Here is an 18,838-nt window from a genome sequence, read left to right on the forward strand (position 1 = left end):
TATGGCCTTGGACAAACCACAGAGCCTCTCTGACCTTCACGGTTCCTGAAGGGGCTAAACAATGCCTCTTGGTGAAGCGTCTTGAGTCATCACATGGAATAATGGCTGTGGAGCACTTGCGCTGCCACCTGCCACCTGGCTGGCATTCCATAGATGGAAGCAAGGTGGCTCAGTGGAAGGAGACCTTGGGGGATAGAAGAGGGCCTTAGAGGAAGGAATCGTTTCTGGGGGATAGGACCTGACACTTGGGTACCATCTCTGTCCTTGAGGACACCAGACCAGGAATCAGCAGAGCAGAGGCCATGCGAGGGGAAGGGGGCACTTGGGCAGCTCAAGAAAGGCCTAGAATGTTGTGGTCAGCGGGGAGAGCTTCATGGATGGCATTCCAGGAGACTCTGTGCTTGGGTTAGTTGGGGAGTGATAATGCTGAAGTGGTGGGTGGGACAATACTAGTGGTGGTTGCTCAGGCCGGGGGCAGACATGGGCCACAGTGGTGGACAGCCTTGCTAGGCCTTGGCCTGGGATGTGGGTGAAGGGCTGTTTGCACTGCCAAGGGAGAAAAAGGAAGAGAATTTGGGGCAGAGAGGTGGGCAAAGGGGCCCACCCTTGGGCAGGTGAGGGAGGTGCTGGCTGAATCCAGTTTGTGCAGGGTTGAGCCTGAGCAGTGGAGCAGAACAGTGAGGAGGTGCGGGGCTCTGTGAGCAGAGGGCAAAGCGGAGTCAGAGCGGGGCTGGGAGGACAGCAGCCTGCCAGGCTCTGGGGAGGCCAAGGGCGCTCAGTCTGGGGAACCCCAGAGTGTGCAGAGGCTGGCCTTCCCTGGTTGAGTGACCACCAGCGTGACGTTCCCAATTGCACGCAGATTCCTATGGAAGGCTGCAGGAGTCCTCCTCTTTCACTGCGGGTGAGACTGCCCCAGTGCTAGGAAAATATTAATAGACCCCCAGGGACTGAGAACAAGGATTGAAAAATAAAACCACTTCCTACTCTCTTTCCTCAGCTGCCACTCCAAGAAGTTGTGAGCTTGATGCAGCTCTGCCTTCACAGAGCCCACGCCCTGCCCCTCATCCCTGGACTGAGTTCTTTCCCACCCTCCCGGTTGTTGGTTGCTGGGCAGGGGGCACTGTGGGGGGCTGGGGTAGGACCCCAGAGGCCAGGTGGCCAAGTAGCAGCCATTCCTGTGAGCCAGGGATGCCAGCAGGGAATATTGCTCTGAAGGTTCTGTGGCCTCTTAGACACTGAGGCCCTTACCAACTCCTCGGTTCTGAGAGCCGCTTAGACCCACCAGGCTCAGTGGACAAGCTTGGGGGTGAGTGGGGCAGTGTTTTCATTTTGCAACTTGCCAGGCCTGGGTGCTGAATCCCAGCTTCTCTTTTCACTAGCCTGTGCCCTTGGTAGAATGCCTCTCTCCCCTTGGTAAAATGGGGATAATAACCCTCCCCCACAGCTTTCTGCCTCAGGCCTTTGTGGCTGAACCTGGGTTACCTGTTCCTCCGTGACCCTATTCCCATCCCCTTTCCCATCCCCTTCCCCTCCTCTGAGATTCTGGAGCACTTCGAGTTTGTCCTATGTAATTCATCCACTCTGTCCTGGGCTTTTTCTGCTGGTTAACCTCAGTGTGGTCATCAAAAAGAGTTGCAGGGGCCCTGTTTGGTTAGGCAGCCATCTAGCAAGCCTACATTGTACTCCCGTATGGACTTGGGGCTAGGGCAGGGTCCGGGGGCCTCCAGCACATGTGAGGCCCATCACACCCAGCGCTCTCCCCTGCCTAGCCCTGCAGCCTTGGGCACTTGTTTTTTCATCATGCAGTGCTTATTAAGCAGCCACTGTGTGGCAGGCACCGTGCGTGGTATAGGGATACAAAGATGAAGATCCCTTGTTTCCAGGGAGCCAACAGTAATCCCTTCCCCTGCCACTCTTACCCCCCACACCCATCACCCCTGCCATGCACACATACACACTCCACATTCCAGTCACATCATGTTGCTCGCAGTACCGAGTGTCTCCTTGGCTTTTCATGCCTCCATGCATTACACTTTTGTCGCTTCTATTCTTTACCTGGGACATGCTTGTCCTTACTGTTTTTTGTTTTTTGTGTTTTTTTTGAGACGGAGTCTTGCTCTGTTGCCCAGGCTTGAGTGCAGTGGCATGATCTCAGCCCACAGCAACCTCCGCCTCCCCAGTTCAAGTGATTCTCCCGCCTCCCCAGTTCAAGCGATTCTCCTCCCTCAGCCTCTTGAGTAGCTGGGATTACAGGTGCCTGCCACCATGCCTGGCTAATTTTTGTATTTTTATTAGAGACAAGGTTTCATCATCTTGGCCAGGCTGGTCTCGAACACCTGACCTCGTGATTCACCCACCTCGGCCTTCCAAAGTGCTGGGATTACAGGCATGAGCCACCATGCCTGACCGTCCTTACTGTTTACGTGGCTAATATCTACTTGGCCTTTAAGACCCCGTTCTGTGTCACTTCTACCAGGAAGCCTTCCGCAGCACCCCCAGGCTGGGTGAGATGCCTCCCACTCCTGTGCTCCTGCATTACTTACCCAGTGTACCATAATCCTCTGCCTGCCTCCCCCACAAAATACACACTGTGAGCCCCACAGGCTGGGGCTGGGCTCAGGCTCATTTATTTTGGTATCTCTAGTTCCCAGGACCAAGCACACAGGAGGTGCTCTGGGAGCATTGACTGGATGTGTGTGATCCCATGGAGCCTGAGCATGTGTGTGTCTTGAGAGGAGCATGTGTGTGTCTTGAGAGGAGGGTCAGTCCAACACTGACTCCTCACCCAGTTTACTCCTCCTCATTTTTCTCTGGGCTCAGGTAAAACAGGGACCTTTCTCATGTCATGTGACCTGTTAGAGGATATACCCCCCCAAACCACAGGGTACCCAGAGGGTGGCTAGGTTTTGTGATGGAGAGCTCTTCTGGATTTAGAAACCAGAGGGAGAAACTTTGTTTCATGCTGAACTTGCTGGCAGTTTGATATCTTCCACATTCTCTTTGGTGAACAAGCAACTCCTGAATACTGGAGAAATGCAAAAGAAGGCATCTGAGGAGCCGTCTTGAGGAGCTTACCTTTCATCCACGTTCATTCAGCAAGCTTTTGAGGGCTTGCTTTCCTGGGACATTGCTGTAGTGATTCGGTGGCCAGCTGAGACATGCCTGCTGCCCTCCAAGGCAAAGTCGGGGAGCTGAGCCCCCACACACATATCGGTCTGCTAGCCTTCCGAGAAGGGAGAGGTAGGAGGCTGAGCTGTGTTGAACTGTCACCTGTGGAACCTGCCAGTTTGCAGGGCGCTCAAGGAACTCAGGAAAGGCTTTGGAGAAGCAGGAGGAGGGACTTGGGATGGACTTCAAAGAAGGATGTTGATGATGGTAACAACTTGATTTTTGTTGAACAGTCACTATGTGCCAGGTACTGGGCCAAGCAAATAAATGCAGCTTTTCACAGCCACCATGAGGCAGATGCTGCCACTGTCCCTACTTTTACAGAAAAGAAAACCAAAGTACAGAAAGTAACTTGCCTAGGGTTGCAGGCTGTCTGCATAGCTCAAGCTCCTTGGCAAGGATTTCCAGTTGAGGGGCCAGTCCTGAGCTGGGCAGGGAACAGCTCGAGTGTAGGACCACAGGGAAATGGGCTGAGGCTGGGGCACGGACCCATATAGGGGATAGGGTCCCAAACAGAGGTGCTAGAAAATAAGGGTTTCACAGCAGCTTGGTGCCCCCAGCTTCCTCACTGGTCCTCAGGGCGGAGGGCTACCTGCTGGTACCAGATCTATGCCCTGGTCAGCAAGCTGTCCCAGCCTGGATCTGGGGTGCTGGGGTGGGAAGCGTCTATTTTTGATAACTAGTATTTGCCCTGGTTGCCCCTCAAGCTCTGACCTGCCCAGCTATTTCACCCACATGGGCAGCGGTCTGACCTTGGGGGTGTCTTCTACTCTGACACCATCTCCCAGCTCACTGCTGACCTCTTTCCAGCACTCCTGGATCAGCTGCCTCTGCCCTGGCCTGACTGTACACACATACTCACCAGCCCCTAGCCAGCAGAGGATGCCTAGCACTACAGGCTGGCAGTGGCTCTGGAACCACACTGTGTTGTTTCAGATCCCGACACTGCATCTTTCTAGTTTGGTGACCTTCAAAAAGTTATTTTACTACTCTGTGTCTCAGTTTCTTCAACTGTAAAATGGGGATAATCGGAATCTACCTTCTAGGGTTGTTGTGAGAATTAAAATCTTCCAACAGCATCTGACACATTGTTTACCTTAAATGTTCCTATTGCTTTTAACGTGATCACTATTGAATTATAATTGTCATGGCAGGTGGTTTCTGCATACCTACTCTGAGACTCATAGTGCTGGGTCGCAGATGGCTCCGCCCTGAGTCCTGTTTGGGAGGTGCCCGAATACTGGTGGGAAAGACCCAGTTATTGACAGTTGCCATATGAGGAAGCATGTGGTACTTAGGGGTCACGAGTAAGCCCAACAACAGTGTCCCTCCCTGACTTACTTCAACCTTGGCCTTTGCTTGGATCTCTGGACTTCTGTCTGATCATTTCTGCTCTGCTGACAGCAGTCCAGGTGTGATCCTGGCAGAGGAGTTGAGATTAGAAGAAAAGCAGGGATTGGTAGATTAACAGAAGACTTGGGTAATAGAGATCTCCAGACATCACCAGGCAGGCTACCCCTAAAGGTCCTGAGCCCTTCCTATGGAAAAGGATGGCCACTAAGTGGGATATTTTGGAGGGAACCAGAAAGGTAGTAGTTAGATCTGGGGCAGCAAACAGATTTTCTCTCTGGAGCAGTCACTGTGTTCTGCTGCCAAGAGTACTGTGTTGACAAGGAAGGGGACCATGATCCATCAGTGTTGTCTGCCGTGGCTCTGGGAATGGGGGGGAGCAGCACCCATGCCACCTACTTGCCCTTGAGACTTGATGTTTACGGCATGAAACCACATACATGGTTGGGTCGGTGGTTAGGGCTTAATAACGGAGTGAGCTGAAAAGCACTGGTGGCTTTCTAGAGTAGTTGAGAGGCCCAATGACAGTGCCACACTTGGCTTAGCAAAGATATGAAACAAGGGGCTGGAGCAAAGTCTCGGGGAGCGGAGAGTGAAGCCTTAAGGGATGCCAAGTGGCCTAGACCCCTCTGGGGTCACATGCCATTAACACACAGCCTGCAGGTCAGCGCTCTGGTGAAGCTGCCCATTTCTGGGAATTGTGCAGAAGGGAAGGGCAGCTCCTGGAATGCAGAGCCATTTCCTCCACATGGGTTGGGTCACTCTCCCCAGCGTGTCCTCATCCCCCTGAGTTGGGCACACCCAGACATCATAGAGATGAGATTAGCTTCCCAGGTCTAATTCAGCTCAACGTGAATGAAAGTCCATTCACTTTCCTAAGAGCTCCATTAATTATGAATGTGTCCTCCCCTCTAGCCTGATTTACCTAAAATACTTGCAATTCAATTGGTGGGGTTAAGGGGACTCTTTAAAATAATTAGTATAGAAATACAGAAGCAAAAAGCAGTAAATACCAAACCTTCAATAAAGTTGGCAGCATCTTTGGGAGAGCCTCTGGATTGGCCCTGGGCCAGCCTCTGAGAATCTGTGGTCCTAAGGTCAGGGCCAAGGGAAGCAGCAACAATGATGAAGAATGCCCTGTAGGATAGTGAATCGTGAAAACGCTACCCTAAGAAAAGCCATGTGATGCAGCAAAATGATTTGGCAAAAGAATTGGAGGCAGTGTGGCATGACCGTTCTAACATGACCCTCGGCATCTAACCAGTCCACAGCAGTTGTCCACTAAGGATGGGCGTTGTTGCTGCTATGCAGCTCCTTCTGGGCACCATTTTTCCTGGCCAGTACATAGGACACTGCTTTGGAAGTGATGCTGGGTGGAGTGGGGGGCCTGGAGAGGCTAGGGGACCTATGGACCCCTTGGCAACATCTGTAGCTGAAGCCATTCATTTAACATGTGCTACTCACTTAGAACAATGGGTGCAGTGGTTTTAGGCTATTGTTTTGGGAAACAAGCTCTGTAGAAGCCCTAGAACCTGGAAGCCTGAGGAGAAGAGGCAAATTTCATGAGGGGTAAGACCCACTGAGCCCTGCCATTTTGCCATTTTGTGGGGGCTGTTGGGGCCTGCTGCTGTCCTATGCAGTGTGGATGCCCTTCCCTAGGGCTGTGGATGGGGCAAGGAAATGGTTTAAATCACCGAAGTCTACCAGGTTGAAGGGAAAGCAGGGGCCCAACTACTTTGTCGATGCAAATATGCCCTTGCTGAGGGGCCCTCCAAGTTTTTCTCACTGAGGCCTTACACCTTCCTGGGGCCTTGTTCTCCTGTTTTATAGATGGGGAAACTGGGCACCAGGAAGTTAAGAAACTTGCCCCAGGTCACACAGGGAGTCTGTATTGGAGGCCACAGTGGAACTCCGGCTGCCTGGCTGTGGAGTTGAGGCTGTCCCTGACCTCCCAAGCTGTCCCACTGAGAACCGCTGGGCTTTTACAAAAGACTATTCCTGGGAGGTCTTAGACACACCCATGCTAACTTTGAAGACTGCTGAGTGAAAAGGTTATACTGGGGTGATCAGTCCACCCAGCCACCCACTTCCTAGGGGTATGAGCCAGCCCCTTTCAGAAGGATGGGTGTGACCCCCTGCTTCTTAGCACAAGGGAGGCCCGTGTGGGTAGAAGGCCGCACTGGGAAAGTGACGAGGGCAGTGTGAGTAGAGACTGAGCTTCCCATGTGTTGGGCTCTGCCTGGCCCCGTGAGAGGCAAAGGAATGAGAGGATGTGGCTCTTGTCCTCGTGGAGCTTACAATCTGTTTGACAAGGTAAATCTGGCATTCAGGGAAACAACTTCAAACCATGCAAGAAGGTTCTACCTATGGGGAAAGAAAGGGAGCAAGAGGCAGACAACAGCCAAAAGAGCTTATTTTTCCATTTACAGATGCCTGAGGTTTTTGTACACATGTTATTAAAATTATTGAGGAAGTGATATTGCCTTTTAGGCAGAAGTTTCCAGTATGAACAATGGGTTTGGGTTGCCATGCAGCCTGTGGCCTGGGCGGGGCCCTGGGAGCAGTGGTTGCCATGGGAACCAGTTCAGCCGCCCCCACGGCCAAGTGGCTGCTGTTCCCAAAGTTGGTTTCTGCGTGGATGGGGCTGCCTGGAACCTCAGAGCCATTTCCCATGGAAACAATGCTCTAAATGATGGGTGATGTTCCCACACAGGCCTATTTTGTCTGGCTGTTAACAGAGCTGAGATGGTGGTGAGGCTTCTCATGCTGAGAGGAGGCTGGGAATGAGAGAGTGTGTGTGTGTGTGTGAGTGTGTATGTGTGAGTGTGTATATGTGTGTGTGTGCTCCCTCTTCTTGGGAGTAAAGTAAACAAGGTGAGAAAGTGAGCATTTGGGCATCTTCTCAGAGCTCAGCATATCTCACACATTTTATTTCATGCTTAGAGCAATCCTGCAAAGTATGAGTCTCCAACTAACCCACTTTACTAATAAGATACTGAGGCCATAGAAGGTAATTTGCCCAAGGTCACTCAACTGGTCAGTAGGAGGAGTATTCAGCACAGAAAATAGTGGGGAAACTTTAAGGAGAACCCCAAGTCTACCTTATACCACCTTCCCACCTCAAAGGGTCACATCCATCATCCTCAAAAGTGAAGACCTAACATCCTAGAATGATCTCCGAGATGCTTTTTAGTTGAGAAGGCTGGAAAGGAGAGGGGTGTTGTGAATGTCAGCAGTTTGCTCCTTACCCACCAACCAACCAACTTTTCATTCTGTGGTGACTTTTCGTCGTAGCCTGTGAGTGGTTTTAAAAAAATCTTTCTCTGTACCGCATGAGACCAGCTTATTTTGTAGGAGTGTGGTTCATATCTCTTGGCATCTTGACCTCCCCATCTGCAAAGACATCATTTGATCAGGGTTTTTGGGGGGGCTGGAGAAACATGCCTATCAAGATGAGATAGCACCTTTAGGAATTGGGGTGTTCTCTGGACTCATTCTCCAGCCTTGGAAACCCCTTCTTTGTTTCTAGCTCACACTTGATTCCAAAGGGTCCTGTCTGTGCCATTAGTCTCATCTCTTAGTAGGAGAGAGACAGTCCCAAGCCCTGGCTGAGAGAGTTGTCCCTTAGCTCTCTCCATGAGGAAGCCAGCTCTGTGGTGTGTAGGTTGTCTGACCATTGTTCAGAAATGCGTGTTGAACCTCTAGTTCATTCAGTAAGTGTCTGCCCTGTGCCAATGCTGTGCCAGGCTCTGGGAGTACAGAGAAGAACAAGATGCTGTTCCTGCCCTTTTGTGCACAGTAAACACGTAGAAAATTCTAGGCATCATTGTGGCGTCTGTGGCAGGAACTTCAGGGCTCAAAGCGCAGGTGGAGGCAGTGCCTGGTGCTGACCCATGAGGAGGTATGTGCTCTCCTGGGGGTCTTAGGTGTGCACAGAGGCTGCAGCGTGACCACAGGACACATTGGGAGACCACAAACCTGGTTGGGGGTGACAGTAGAGTATAAGGGGCTGCGGCATGGGTGTGGCTGGAGAGGTCAGCAGTGGCAGCCAGCGACAGGCATTGAATGTCCTGTGAGGGGGCCTGGACTTTCCTCCTCAGCATTGTGGGGCACTGAAAGGGTTTTCACAAGGGACCCAGTCTGATGTTTGTGTGAAATGAGTAGTCTAGCCCTGTTCCATTGTGTCCTAATTAGAAGGAAACCCCAAGTGGGAAGGGAACCCCGGCTTGGCTCCCTGTGGTCTCTGAGGGTTCAACCTCTGAGAGCAGGGTGCTGTCAAAAGGAGGGGGCCCCCACTGGCCATTTCCTGCCAGCTGCCTTGGCAAGCAGAGGGCATTTTTTAAGGAGTCCCCAGGTGATTTGGCTGTGGGTGGTCTGAGTGCCGACTCAAAGGTTCATTCATGTACTCCAGCATATTTACTAGTGTATTTCTTATCTTGTTTTCTTTTGAGAAGAAAATAAAGACAAACGGTTTTCCTTTTCAATACCTTCCCACCCACTTAGTATTTTTTAGTTATGTCGCTGCCAGCAGAGAATGGGAGCTTTAAGAACAGCCAAACACCGACCGGGAACGGTGGCTCATGCCTGTAATCCCAGCACTTTGGGAGGCCAAGGCAGGCAGATCACAAGGTCAGGAGAGCAAAATCATCCTGGCCAACATGGTGAAACCTGTCTCTACTGAAAATACCAAAAAATTAGCCAGGCATGGTGGTGGGCGCCTGTAATCCCAGCTACTTGGGAGGCTGAGGCAGGAGAATCTCTTGAACTTGGGAGGCGGAGACTGCAGTGAGCTGAGACCGCACTACTGCACTCCCGTCTGGGTGACAGTGAGACTCTGTCTCAAAAAAAAACAAAAACAAAACAAAAAGCCAAACACCAGCAAACACCTTTCACCCATAGCCCAGCGTCATTGCCCAGGACAGGGCAGCAGTTGCAGAGGGGCAGTGAGGAGTGAACCCCACGCTCTGCAGCTCTGAGAGGCAAAGGAGAGAGGCCACTGGGCCACCCCTCCCTCCCCATTTCTGTCACCCTGCAACTCCCCTCCGCCCTCTCTCCTTGGCCTGCATTCACTGTCATGGATTTGGCCATGGAAGAGCTCAGTTAAGTGAAGCCTTAGCCCGTCCCGTGTTGTAGGGAGATGCTGGAACCAGATTCCGGGGCCACAGCCGGAACCTGGTCCTATACTGCCCGAAAGGAGCTGAAATCCCCACTCGAATGAGAGGAAATCAAACATTTTCAGGTGGCTTGAACATTTTATTTTCCTGGGAGCATTTTAGTAGTGTTAAACTTTTCCAGTACACAAATATAATGCATGCTTGTTGTAGAAAATTGAAACATTAAGAAAATGAAAATGCCCTGAAATCTGCCTTAGAGACAACCATCTGCTAAAGTTCTTAATGCCTGGATCCACACCTGGCATTAGGATCAGGTGTACTTACTAGCTGTTTTGCAGCCTGTCTTTTTTTCATACATAACAACACACTTTTTCTAGGTTAGTGAATATCTTCCTTTTAAATGACTGCGTAGTACTCCATTATATGGATAAACTTTAACTTTTCCCCCCAACATTAAGTTATTTCTATTTTCCCCCATTCTTAACATCTTTCTTCACTTCTCTGATTATCTCCTTAGAATAAATTCTCACATGGGGTAGAGCTGCAGGAGAGGGTATGAATATATTTACGCAAGTGTATTTTCAGTATAGCCTAGGCAGATTTGCACTTTCTCTGCAGTGTAGCAAAGCTTGTACTTCTCCGACCCTTTGGGGAAGTCCTAAATGTCAACATCAGGCTTCAGTAACTATAAAGGGTTCTGCAATGACTCTCGACTGTAGCCCCATGCAAATCAGTGTGGCCACATAACCCACATTTGTGTCCAGCCCCCTTTCTGTCAAAATCTAGAACTGAAGACTATTTTAGAGCTGAAACTAATTATAAAAGTAATCTAATCCAGCCCTTTAAACTCATAGATAAGGAAACTATGGCTCAGAGAGGTCAGTGGCCTTCCCAAGTAGCAGCGGAGCACACAGGGCACCCAGTTCTTTGTCCTCCCTGCCACGCTGCCACCCTCCTCTCTGTGAGACCATCGGTTTCCCAGTCACACGTACACCATGCTTTTCCCCTCCCAATTTGCACAGGGATTCTTTCTTTTCTTCTACACAGCCGTAGGATTAAGCTTTCCCTCCCTCGATTTTTGTGCTACCCAGGAATGCCCTACCAGGAGGTGGTATTGCTTCTTCCTGGCAGGGTCCACAGTTAGTTAGCAGTTTAGGTTCCTGGCTACAACCTCCAAATTGTTCTTTAGGGGATCCCCTTAGCTGCACCTGTGTTTAACATTTGGTGCTGTCAGCCTCCTTCTGGAAACTCTTGGCTTCCATCATGACCACAGATCCTGGTTTCCCTCCTTTTCTTCTGAGTGCCTCCAGAAGGCTCCCTCCTGCCTCTCCTCCTTGTCACTTTGTGACACTGTTTACAAAGGTCACTCTTCACTTCTGTTAAGGCCCGATTATTCTTTAGAATCCTGGTCCCACTTCCAGCTGCCTCCTGGTCACCTTAGCTCAGGGTTTCTCAACCTCAGCACTATTGACATTTTAGGATGGATAATTCTTCATTCGGGGGGACTGCCCTGTGCATTGTACAATCCCTGGTCTGTGCTGAACAGATGCCAGTGGTACCCACTCCATTTTGACAACAACAAAAAAATATCTCTAGACCTTGCAAATATCCCTGGGGAGCAAAATTCCCCTGACTGAGAACCACTGCCTTAGCTGGCCTCAGCAGCATCAAAACAAAACTTCGACCTGCTCCTACCCCCTCCTCCCCAAATAAAATGATTCCCGCGTGACTTTGTGTATAATACAGGCCAAGAAGCAGAGAGAAAGGAGCCACAATCATAGAATTCTGAAACTTGGAAGGGGCCTCAGAGTCCCAGAGCTCAGGTGTGCTAAGCTATCATGGCCCCCTTTCTAAGCTTAGACACAGCTTCAAATCCTTCTCAGCATAGCAGCCCAGTTAATAAGAGGGGATGTGAAAGATGAACCTCCATGCCAGCCCTGCTCAGACCACTGCCCTCGTGTTAACCTGTACAAGTAGAGTTTAGTGGCCAAAAAGCTTATTTGACATGGCTTTTGGCTGTACTTGCTAAACAAGACCAGTGGTACTGTGTCCTCAACACCAGGCCTGGCACATAATTGGTGTTGAATAAATGATGGTTGAATAAATCACTTTAACAGTGACTGTCTCTGGGTAGTGAGACCAGGGGTAATGCTTTTATTTTCTTTTGCATTTCTTCATTTTCAAACCTCTTTATAATTGAGAGTATTACTTTATAAAGGAGGAAAACATGAATATTTTCCCCTAAGTTAAAAAAGCCCTCTGTCTCATTCCACATGTCTTGCTTCCGCAGGTCTGACCTACGAGAAACATGGCAACCAGCGCCGTCCCCAGTGACAACCTCCCCACATACAAGCTGGTGGTGGTGGGGGATGGGGGTGTGGGCAAAAGTGCCCTCACCATCCAGTTTTTCCAGAAGATCTTTGTGCCTGACTATGACCCCACCATTGAAGACTCCTACCTGAAACATACGGAGATTGACAATCAATGGGCCATCTTGGACGGTGAGACCTGGGTGGCAGCCCTGCATTGGGTGGGATAGCAGATGGGGAGGATCAGGGAAATTTGACAGGTTTCAGTGGGGCAAGATGGTTTCCTTAATGTTGCTGTTATGGGATGGTTGGTATAAAGCCGTGTGTCGTTTTCAGGGTGAATTCTGAACAGGGAAGGCCTGCGTAGAGGGCTTGCAAGATTTCGTGGAAACCAAAATGTGCATTCAGCAAAGAGGGGAGGCTAGAATCATGCCAACTCAGTGATGTCATGTGTGTTTTTTCTTGCTGATCAGAATCTCTGATTAACAGTTATGGATGTCTTTAGCTAATAAAAAAGGGAAAAGCAAGTTGTTTCTTAATGAACATAGTTTACTTGGTACTTGTCCTTTGAGGGGAATCTCTTGGATCTGACATTGTGTTTCTAGCTGAGTGTGAATTAGTCTGGATTACTAGTTCTAAGTGTGGCAGCCAGGCCAGCAGTAGCCACAGCATCAGAAAACTAATTAGAAATGCACATCCTTAGGCCCATAGTGATTTGGAAATTTTGAGGGTGGGCCCAACACCCTGTGTTTTAACACACCCTCTAGGAGATGCTTGAAATCAGGGAGTATTAAATCTTCAACTTCGTTATTTTTCAAAGTTGTTTTGACTGGTCTAGGTCCTAAGGTATTTCTATGTGAGTTTTAGCCTCAGTTAAATTCTAAAATTCTAGATTTTGATTGGGATTGTGTTGAATCTATAGATCTGTTTGAGGAGAGTTGATATTTTAACAATGTTGAGGCTTCCAACCCATGAACACAGTATCTCTTTCCATTTATTTATTTATTTATTTGTTTGTTTGTTTATTTGGGTCTTCTTTAATTTCTCTTGTCAATTTTATTTGTAGGTTTTTTTGTTTGTTTGTTTGTTTTTGGGGGGACGGAGTCTCGCTCTGTCACCAGGTTGGTGGAGTGCAGTGGTGCGGTCTCAGCTCACCGCAACCTCCGCCTCTCGGGTTCAAGCAATTCTCTTGCCTCAGCCTCCCAAGTAGCTGGGATTACAGGCACGCGCCACCATACCCAGCTAAATTTTTTTTGTATTTTTAGTAGAGACGGGGTTTCACCATGTTGGCCAGGATGGTCTCGATCTCCTGACCTCGTGATCCGCCTGCCTCAGCCTCAGCCTCTCAAACTGCTGGGATTACAGGCATGAACCACCACGCCTGGCTTATTTGTAGTTTTCAGTGCATAGGTCTTTTACATGTTTTGTCAGATTTATACCTGCATCTGTATTGATGCTACTGTAAATTATTATTTTTGGTTTTTTATTTCAATTTGCTATTGTTTGTTGCTAGTATATATAAAAACAATAGGTTTCTGTATATTAATCTTGTAACCTACAACTTTGCTAAACTCAGTTACTAGTTCTAGTATCTTTTTTGTAGATTCTGCTGGATTTTTCTGAATAGACCATAGTGACTGCAAGTAAAGACAGTTTTACTTCTTCTTTTCCAATCTGGATGGCTCTTATTTCTTTTTCTTGCCTTATCTCATTGATTAAAATCTCTGGCATCCTGTTGAAAAGAAGTAACAAGAACAGACATCCTTGTCTTGTTCTTGATCTTAGGGGGTAAGTGTTTGGTCTTTAGCATTAAGTATGATGTTAGTTGCAGGCCTTTTATGGATGGCCTTTATCAGGTCATGGAAGTTCCTTTCTATTTCTAGTTTACTGAGAGTTTTTATCAGGCATGGATGTTGGATTTTGCCCAGTGCTTTTTCTGTGTCCACTGAGATAACCAAACGGTTTTCCTTTTTTAGTTTGTTAATGTGGTAAATTACATTGATTGTTTTGTTTTGTTTTTGTGACAGAGTCTTGCACTGTCACCCAGGCTGGAGCACAGTGGCATGATCTTAGCTCACTGCAACCACAAACTCCTGGGCTCAAGAGATCTTCTTGCCTCAGCTTCCCCAGTAGCTAGGACTGTAGGCACACACCACTGTGCCCGGCTAATATTTTATTTTTTTGTGAAGATTGGGGGGAATCTCCCATTGTCGCCCAGGCTGGTCTTGAACTCTTGGCTTCAAGCAATCCTTCCATTTCAGCCTCCCAAAGTGCTGGGATTACAAGTGTGAGCCACCATCCCTGGTCCTTGATTCTTTTAATATTAAACCAAAATTGCATCCCTGGAATAAACCCCACTTGGTCATGATGTATTATCCTTTAATATTGTTGGCTTTGATTTGCTAAACTTTTGTTTACAATTCTTATGTCTGTGTTCTTGTGAAATATTGGTCTATAGTTTTCTTGTAATGTCTGTGTCTAATTTTGGTATCAGAGTAATGTTGGCCTCATAGAACGAGTTTTATTCAATTTTCTGGAAGAGTTTGAGTTAAATTGGTATTTCTTCCCTAACTGTTTAGTAGAATTCACAAACAAGGCCATCTGGCCCTGGAGTTTTCTTTGTGGGAAGATGTTTTTGTTTTTGTTTTGAGACAGGGTCTCGCTCTGTTACCCAGGCTGGAGTGCAGTGGCATGATCAAGGCTCACCACAGCCTAGACCTTCTGGGCTGAAGCAGTCCTCCCACATATTTTGTCTGTCTGTTGGTTGTTTCAGCTGAGAAGGTAAATCTGGTCCCTGTCACTCCAACTTAGCCAGAAGCAGAACCAAATCATGACTTCAAAAAAATACAACTTTGTGGCTGGGCGCTGTGGCTTACAAGGCCTGTAAATCCCAACACTTTGGGAGGCTAAGGTGGGCAGATTGCTTGAGCTCAGGAGTTTGAGACTTGCCTGGGCAACATGGTGAAACCCCATCTCAACTAAAAATATAAAAATTAGCCTCGGGTGGCTGAGGTGGGAGAATCACTTGAGCTCAGGAGGCAAAGGTTGCAGTGAGCCAAGACTGTGCCACCTCACTCCAGCCTGGGCAACAGAGTGAGACTCCCTCTCAAAAAAACAAAACAAAACAAAAAAACTTTGTAAATATATTTTAAAAGCACTGAATTATATACTTTTAAAGTATTAATATTATGGCATGTAAATTGTATCTCAATTTTAAAAAGCACCGTCCTCCAAGGGTTTGTCTGCAGCCCTGGGACTTTGAACAATTTGAACCGGTACTAAGCACCTTCCCATCTTGGGACTTTGCATTTTGTCTTCTCTCTGCCTAGAACATTGTTCCTGCAGAAACACTGATTTCATTTAGGTCTCAGCTCAAATGTCACTTTATCTAAGAGGTCTTCCCTGACCAAACCATTGACGCTAGTATCCACCCCACCCCAGTCATTTCTATGCCCAACTCTGTTCTTCTTTATTCTGCCTTTTATGGTTGGACATATTTTATCTTTGTTTGTGTTTTTGTCTCTGCTGACTAAAATATAAATGTCTGAGAGCAGGGACTTTATTTACTGACTGCATTATTCCTAGCATCTAGAATACTGCTTGGCTCATAGTAGCTCCCCAGTAAACATTTGTGGAATGACCAAATGAAAGAATAAACCTTGAACGATATATGTGTAGTGAAAGGTTTGGTGTGCTAGCTATATTATTTTTTTCTAATTCACATTACAATAATAAGTATATATAACTATTAAAATTAAAACTTACATCTGTAGACTTTCTAAAATCATTTCATGCATCACCTATTGGAATATATGGCACACTTTGGGATATACTGAGTTAAATAAATGTAAACAAGTTTCTTCACTGCAGGACTTACAAGAACTTTTAACATGCAAACACATATTAGAGGTGTAGTGATAGGATACATTGTCCTCAGAACTTCCCACAGGGGTCATTTTTTGCACGTGATTCTGAACTATGTTCCATAGAGAACATTCTGAAACACATTGCATAATGCATGTAAGAAAGTAACACCATGCCTGGTACATCGTTGGAACTCAATCAGTATTTCTCTCTACAGCCATATAAACTTCTCTGACTTTTTCCTGAGTACCTTTGGATGTTAAATTGGTTTCTGAGGAAAAATGTTTTCCTCAAGATTGAATGTTTTCCTCAACATTTATAGCAGGAGCAGCAGGGAGAGGGGAAACATGGCCGCAGCATTATATTAGAAGTGTGCATTTGCAAAGCCTGTGTTCTGAAGTGCCTGGGCTCTCCATGGCATTACTTTAGAAGAATGAGTTTGTTAAGCCTCTAATTCTGCCACCAGAGTCAGGCCCGATTTAGGGCATTGCCCACCCAGGCCTTCCTCGGGAATAGACACCAGATTCCCAGATTAGATGCTTCTCCACTCCATTAGATCTGCTGTTAAGAAAAGGAAGACTTGGCCGGGTGCGGTGGCTCATGCCTGTAATCCCAGCACTTTGCGAGGCCGAGGCGGGTGGATCACGAGGTCAGGAGTTTGAGACCAGCCTGACCAACATAGTGAAACCCCGCTTCTACTAAAAATACAAAAAAAATTAGCCAGGCCTGGTGGCGCCTGTCATCTCAGCTACTCGGGAGCCTGAGGCAGGAGAATTGCCTGAACCCGGGAGGCAGAGGTTGCAGTGAGTAACTCTGAACCTTTCTGGGGCTGAACTTTTCTGGAGTGGTCTGCACCCCTCAGATGGCCAGGACTTCCCTGGGCATCTGGATCCCAGGGGTCCTGCTCCCCTGAGGCCATGCCATCTTCGGGGAGGTACTAAGCCTGGAGGTGCCCTCGGTTGCCCTGTACCCCACTGAACTCCAGGGGATCTCAACTCTGCAGTTTCTCTTCTTCCAAACTCAGAAAGAGTAAAAACGTGGCAGCACGATGATGAGGAGAAGGAAGAGAATGATAATTTTGATGACGGGGTATTGAATGGGCAGAAACTGTGTGGAAGGCCCGTGCTAAGCACATTGCATTTGCTGTCTTTGAATCCTTACAAATGCTACTGTGGTAGTTGCTGTTGTTACTTCTGTTTTATAGTTGAAGAAAATACAGCAAAAGTTTCACACAACCAGCAACAGTTTGAGCTACCTGTTGACTCCTACCCACTGTCAGTCTGGTTGTGTAGGAAAATCCTCCCCCACAGCACAGTGGATCCTTGTGCCTCTGGGAAGGGGAGCTGAAATCCCAGGAAGAAGTGGGTGTGGCTGAACTATCATACCTCTTCTGCCCTTCTTACTCCTCACCCAGGGTCCTTCAGAGAACCAGGTGCTCCGGTTGTGATCTCAATCTCACGTCAGAGATTTGCAAGCTGCTTAAGGAAGCCTTCTCCGTGACTTCCACACTGATGATTCTCACAGGCTGCCTGCTTTCTTGCAAACCTGTTTCTTGTTTTCTTCCAGGAAGTCACATTGCCTGTCTCCTCCCAGAACCTAAGAGACAAGAGCTGGCTGGCCTCAGGGGCCAGCAGCCAGGCTCTCCTGTGGCTGTGGGACCCCCAGGCTTTGGAGCAAGCCTGCTCTGAGTTCTTTCCTGCAAGGGTTCGGGATCCTCATCTCACTTTACATTGTCAAGGGCCCAACCCTCGGAGCCTCTCTTCCTCCCCGTCTGGTCCCTGCTTCTCCACTGTGGGGTTCGCTTCGGCTGTCCCATCTCCATGCTCTCAGCCCTCTCCTCCTGTCTCTGACTTTGGAACACCACCTCACCTTGGCTTTCAGCTGTGTGACTGCCCTCACCCCAATTCTCTCTTGTCATGAATCAGGAAGCCCCAAACCTTCGGCAGAGCCATGGAGTTTTGTGTTTGTTTTATTGTGATAAAGTGTACATAACATAAAAGTTACCATCTTAACCATCTCTAAGTGCATAGTGCATTCACTTTGTTCTACAACCATCCCTCCCGTTCATCTCCAGAACCTTTTCACCTTCCTCAACTGAAACTCTGTACCTATTAAACACTGACTCCCCATTCTCCCCTCTCCTCAGTCCCTGGCAACCACTATTCTGCTTGCTTCCTTTTCTTTTATTGATATCATATTCATACATATTTTGAGGGCACGGTAATGATCAAATCCAGGTAATTAGCATATCCATCACCTCAAACATTCTTTCTTTGTATTGGGAACATTACAATTCTTCTCTTCTAGCTATTTTGAAATTTGCAATGAATTATTGTTAACTATAATTTCCCTACTGTGCTATCAAATACTAGAACTTATTCCTTCTATCTCTTTGTATTTCTGTACCCATTAACCAACTTCTCTTCATCCCCCGACCCACACACCCTTCCCAGCCTTTGGTGTCAATCATTCCACTCTCTACCTCCATGAAATCCACTGTTTTAGCTCCCACATATGAGTGAGAGCATGCGATATTTGTCTTTCTGTGCCTGGCTTATTTCACTTAACATAATGACCTCCAGTTCCATCCATGTTGCTGCAAATTTTTTTTTGAGAAGGAGTCTCACACTTGTTGGGCAGACTAGAGTTCAGTGGCACGATCACTGCAACCTCCCCCTCCCGGGTTCAAGCAATTCTCCTGCCTAAGCCTCCCAAGTAGCTGAAATTACAGGCACCTGCCAACACGCCCGGCTAATTTTTGTATTTTTAGTAGAGATGGGGTTTCACCATCTTGGCTAGGTTGGTCTCGAACTCCTGACCTCAGGTGATCTGCCCACCTCGGCCTCCCAAAGTGCTGGCATTACAGGCATGAGCCACTGCGCCCAGCCTCATTCTTTTTTATGGATGAATGATATTCTATTGTGTATATATGCTACATTTTCTTTATCATTCATTCATTGAAAGGCACTTAGGTTGCTTCCTTACTTTTGGCTATTGTGACTAGTGCTATGATAAACATGGGAGTGCAGGTAT

General features: G+C 47.8%; 1 protein-coding gene across 6 annotated transcripts in view; it reads left to right on the forward strand.

Annotated features, from left to right (window-relative positions):
- MRAS (muscle RAS oncogene homolog) overlaps positions 1–18,838 on the forward strand; it is a 57,842-nt gene that overhangs the window by 13,325 nt on the left and 25,679 nt on the right. For 5 of the 6 annotated variants that reach the window (XM_016942032.3, XM_016942027.3, XM_016942035.3 and 2 more), the window contains exon 2: positions 11,923–12,133. In XM_016942032.3, the coding sequence (XP_016797521.1) occupies positions 11,941–12,133 (193 nt within the window). In that variant the 5' untranslated portion in view covers positions 11,923–11,940. Of the gene's footprint in view, positions 1–7,083; positions 7,270–11,922; positions 12,134–18,838 lie in introns of those variants that run through there. The other variant, XM_016942034.4, reaches the window with a different exon arrangement.

Source organism: Pan troglodytes, chromosome 2, assembly GCF_028858775.2.
Source record: "Pan troglodytes isolate AG18354 chromosome 2, NHGRI_mPanTro3-v2.0_pri, whole genome shotgun sequence".
In the NCBI taxonomy this organism is placed as follows: domain Eukaryota; kingdom Metazoa; phylum Chordata; class Mammalia; order Primates; family Hominidae; genus Pan; species Pan troglodytes.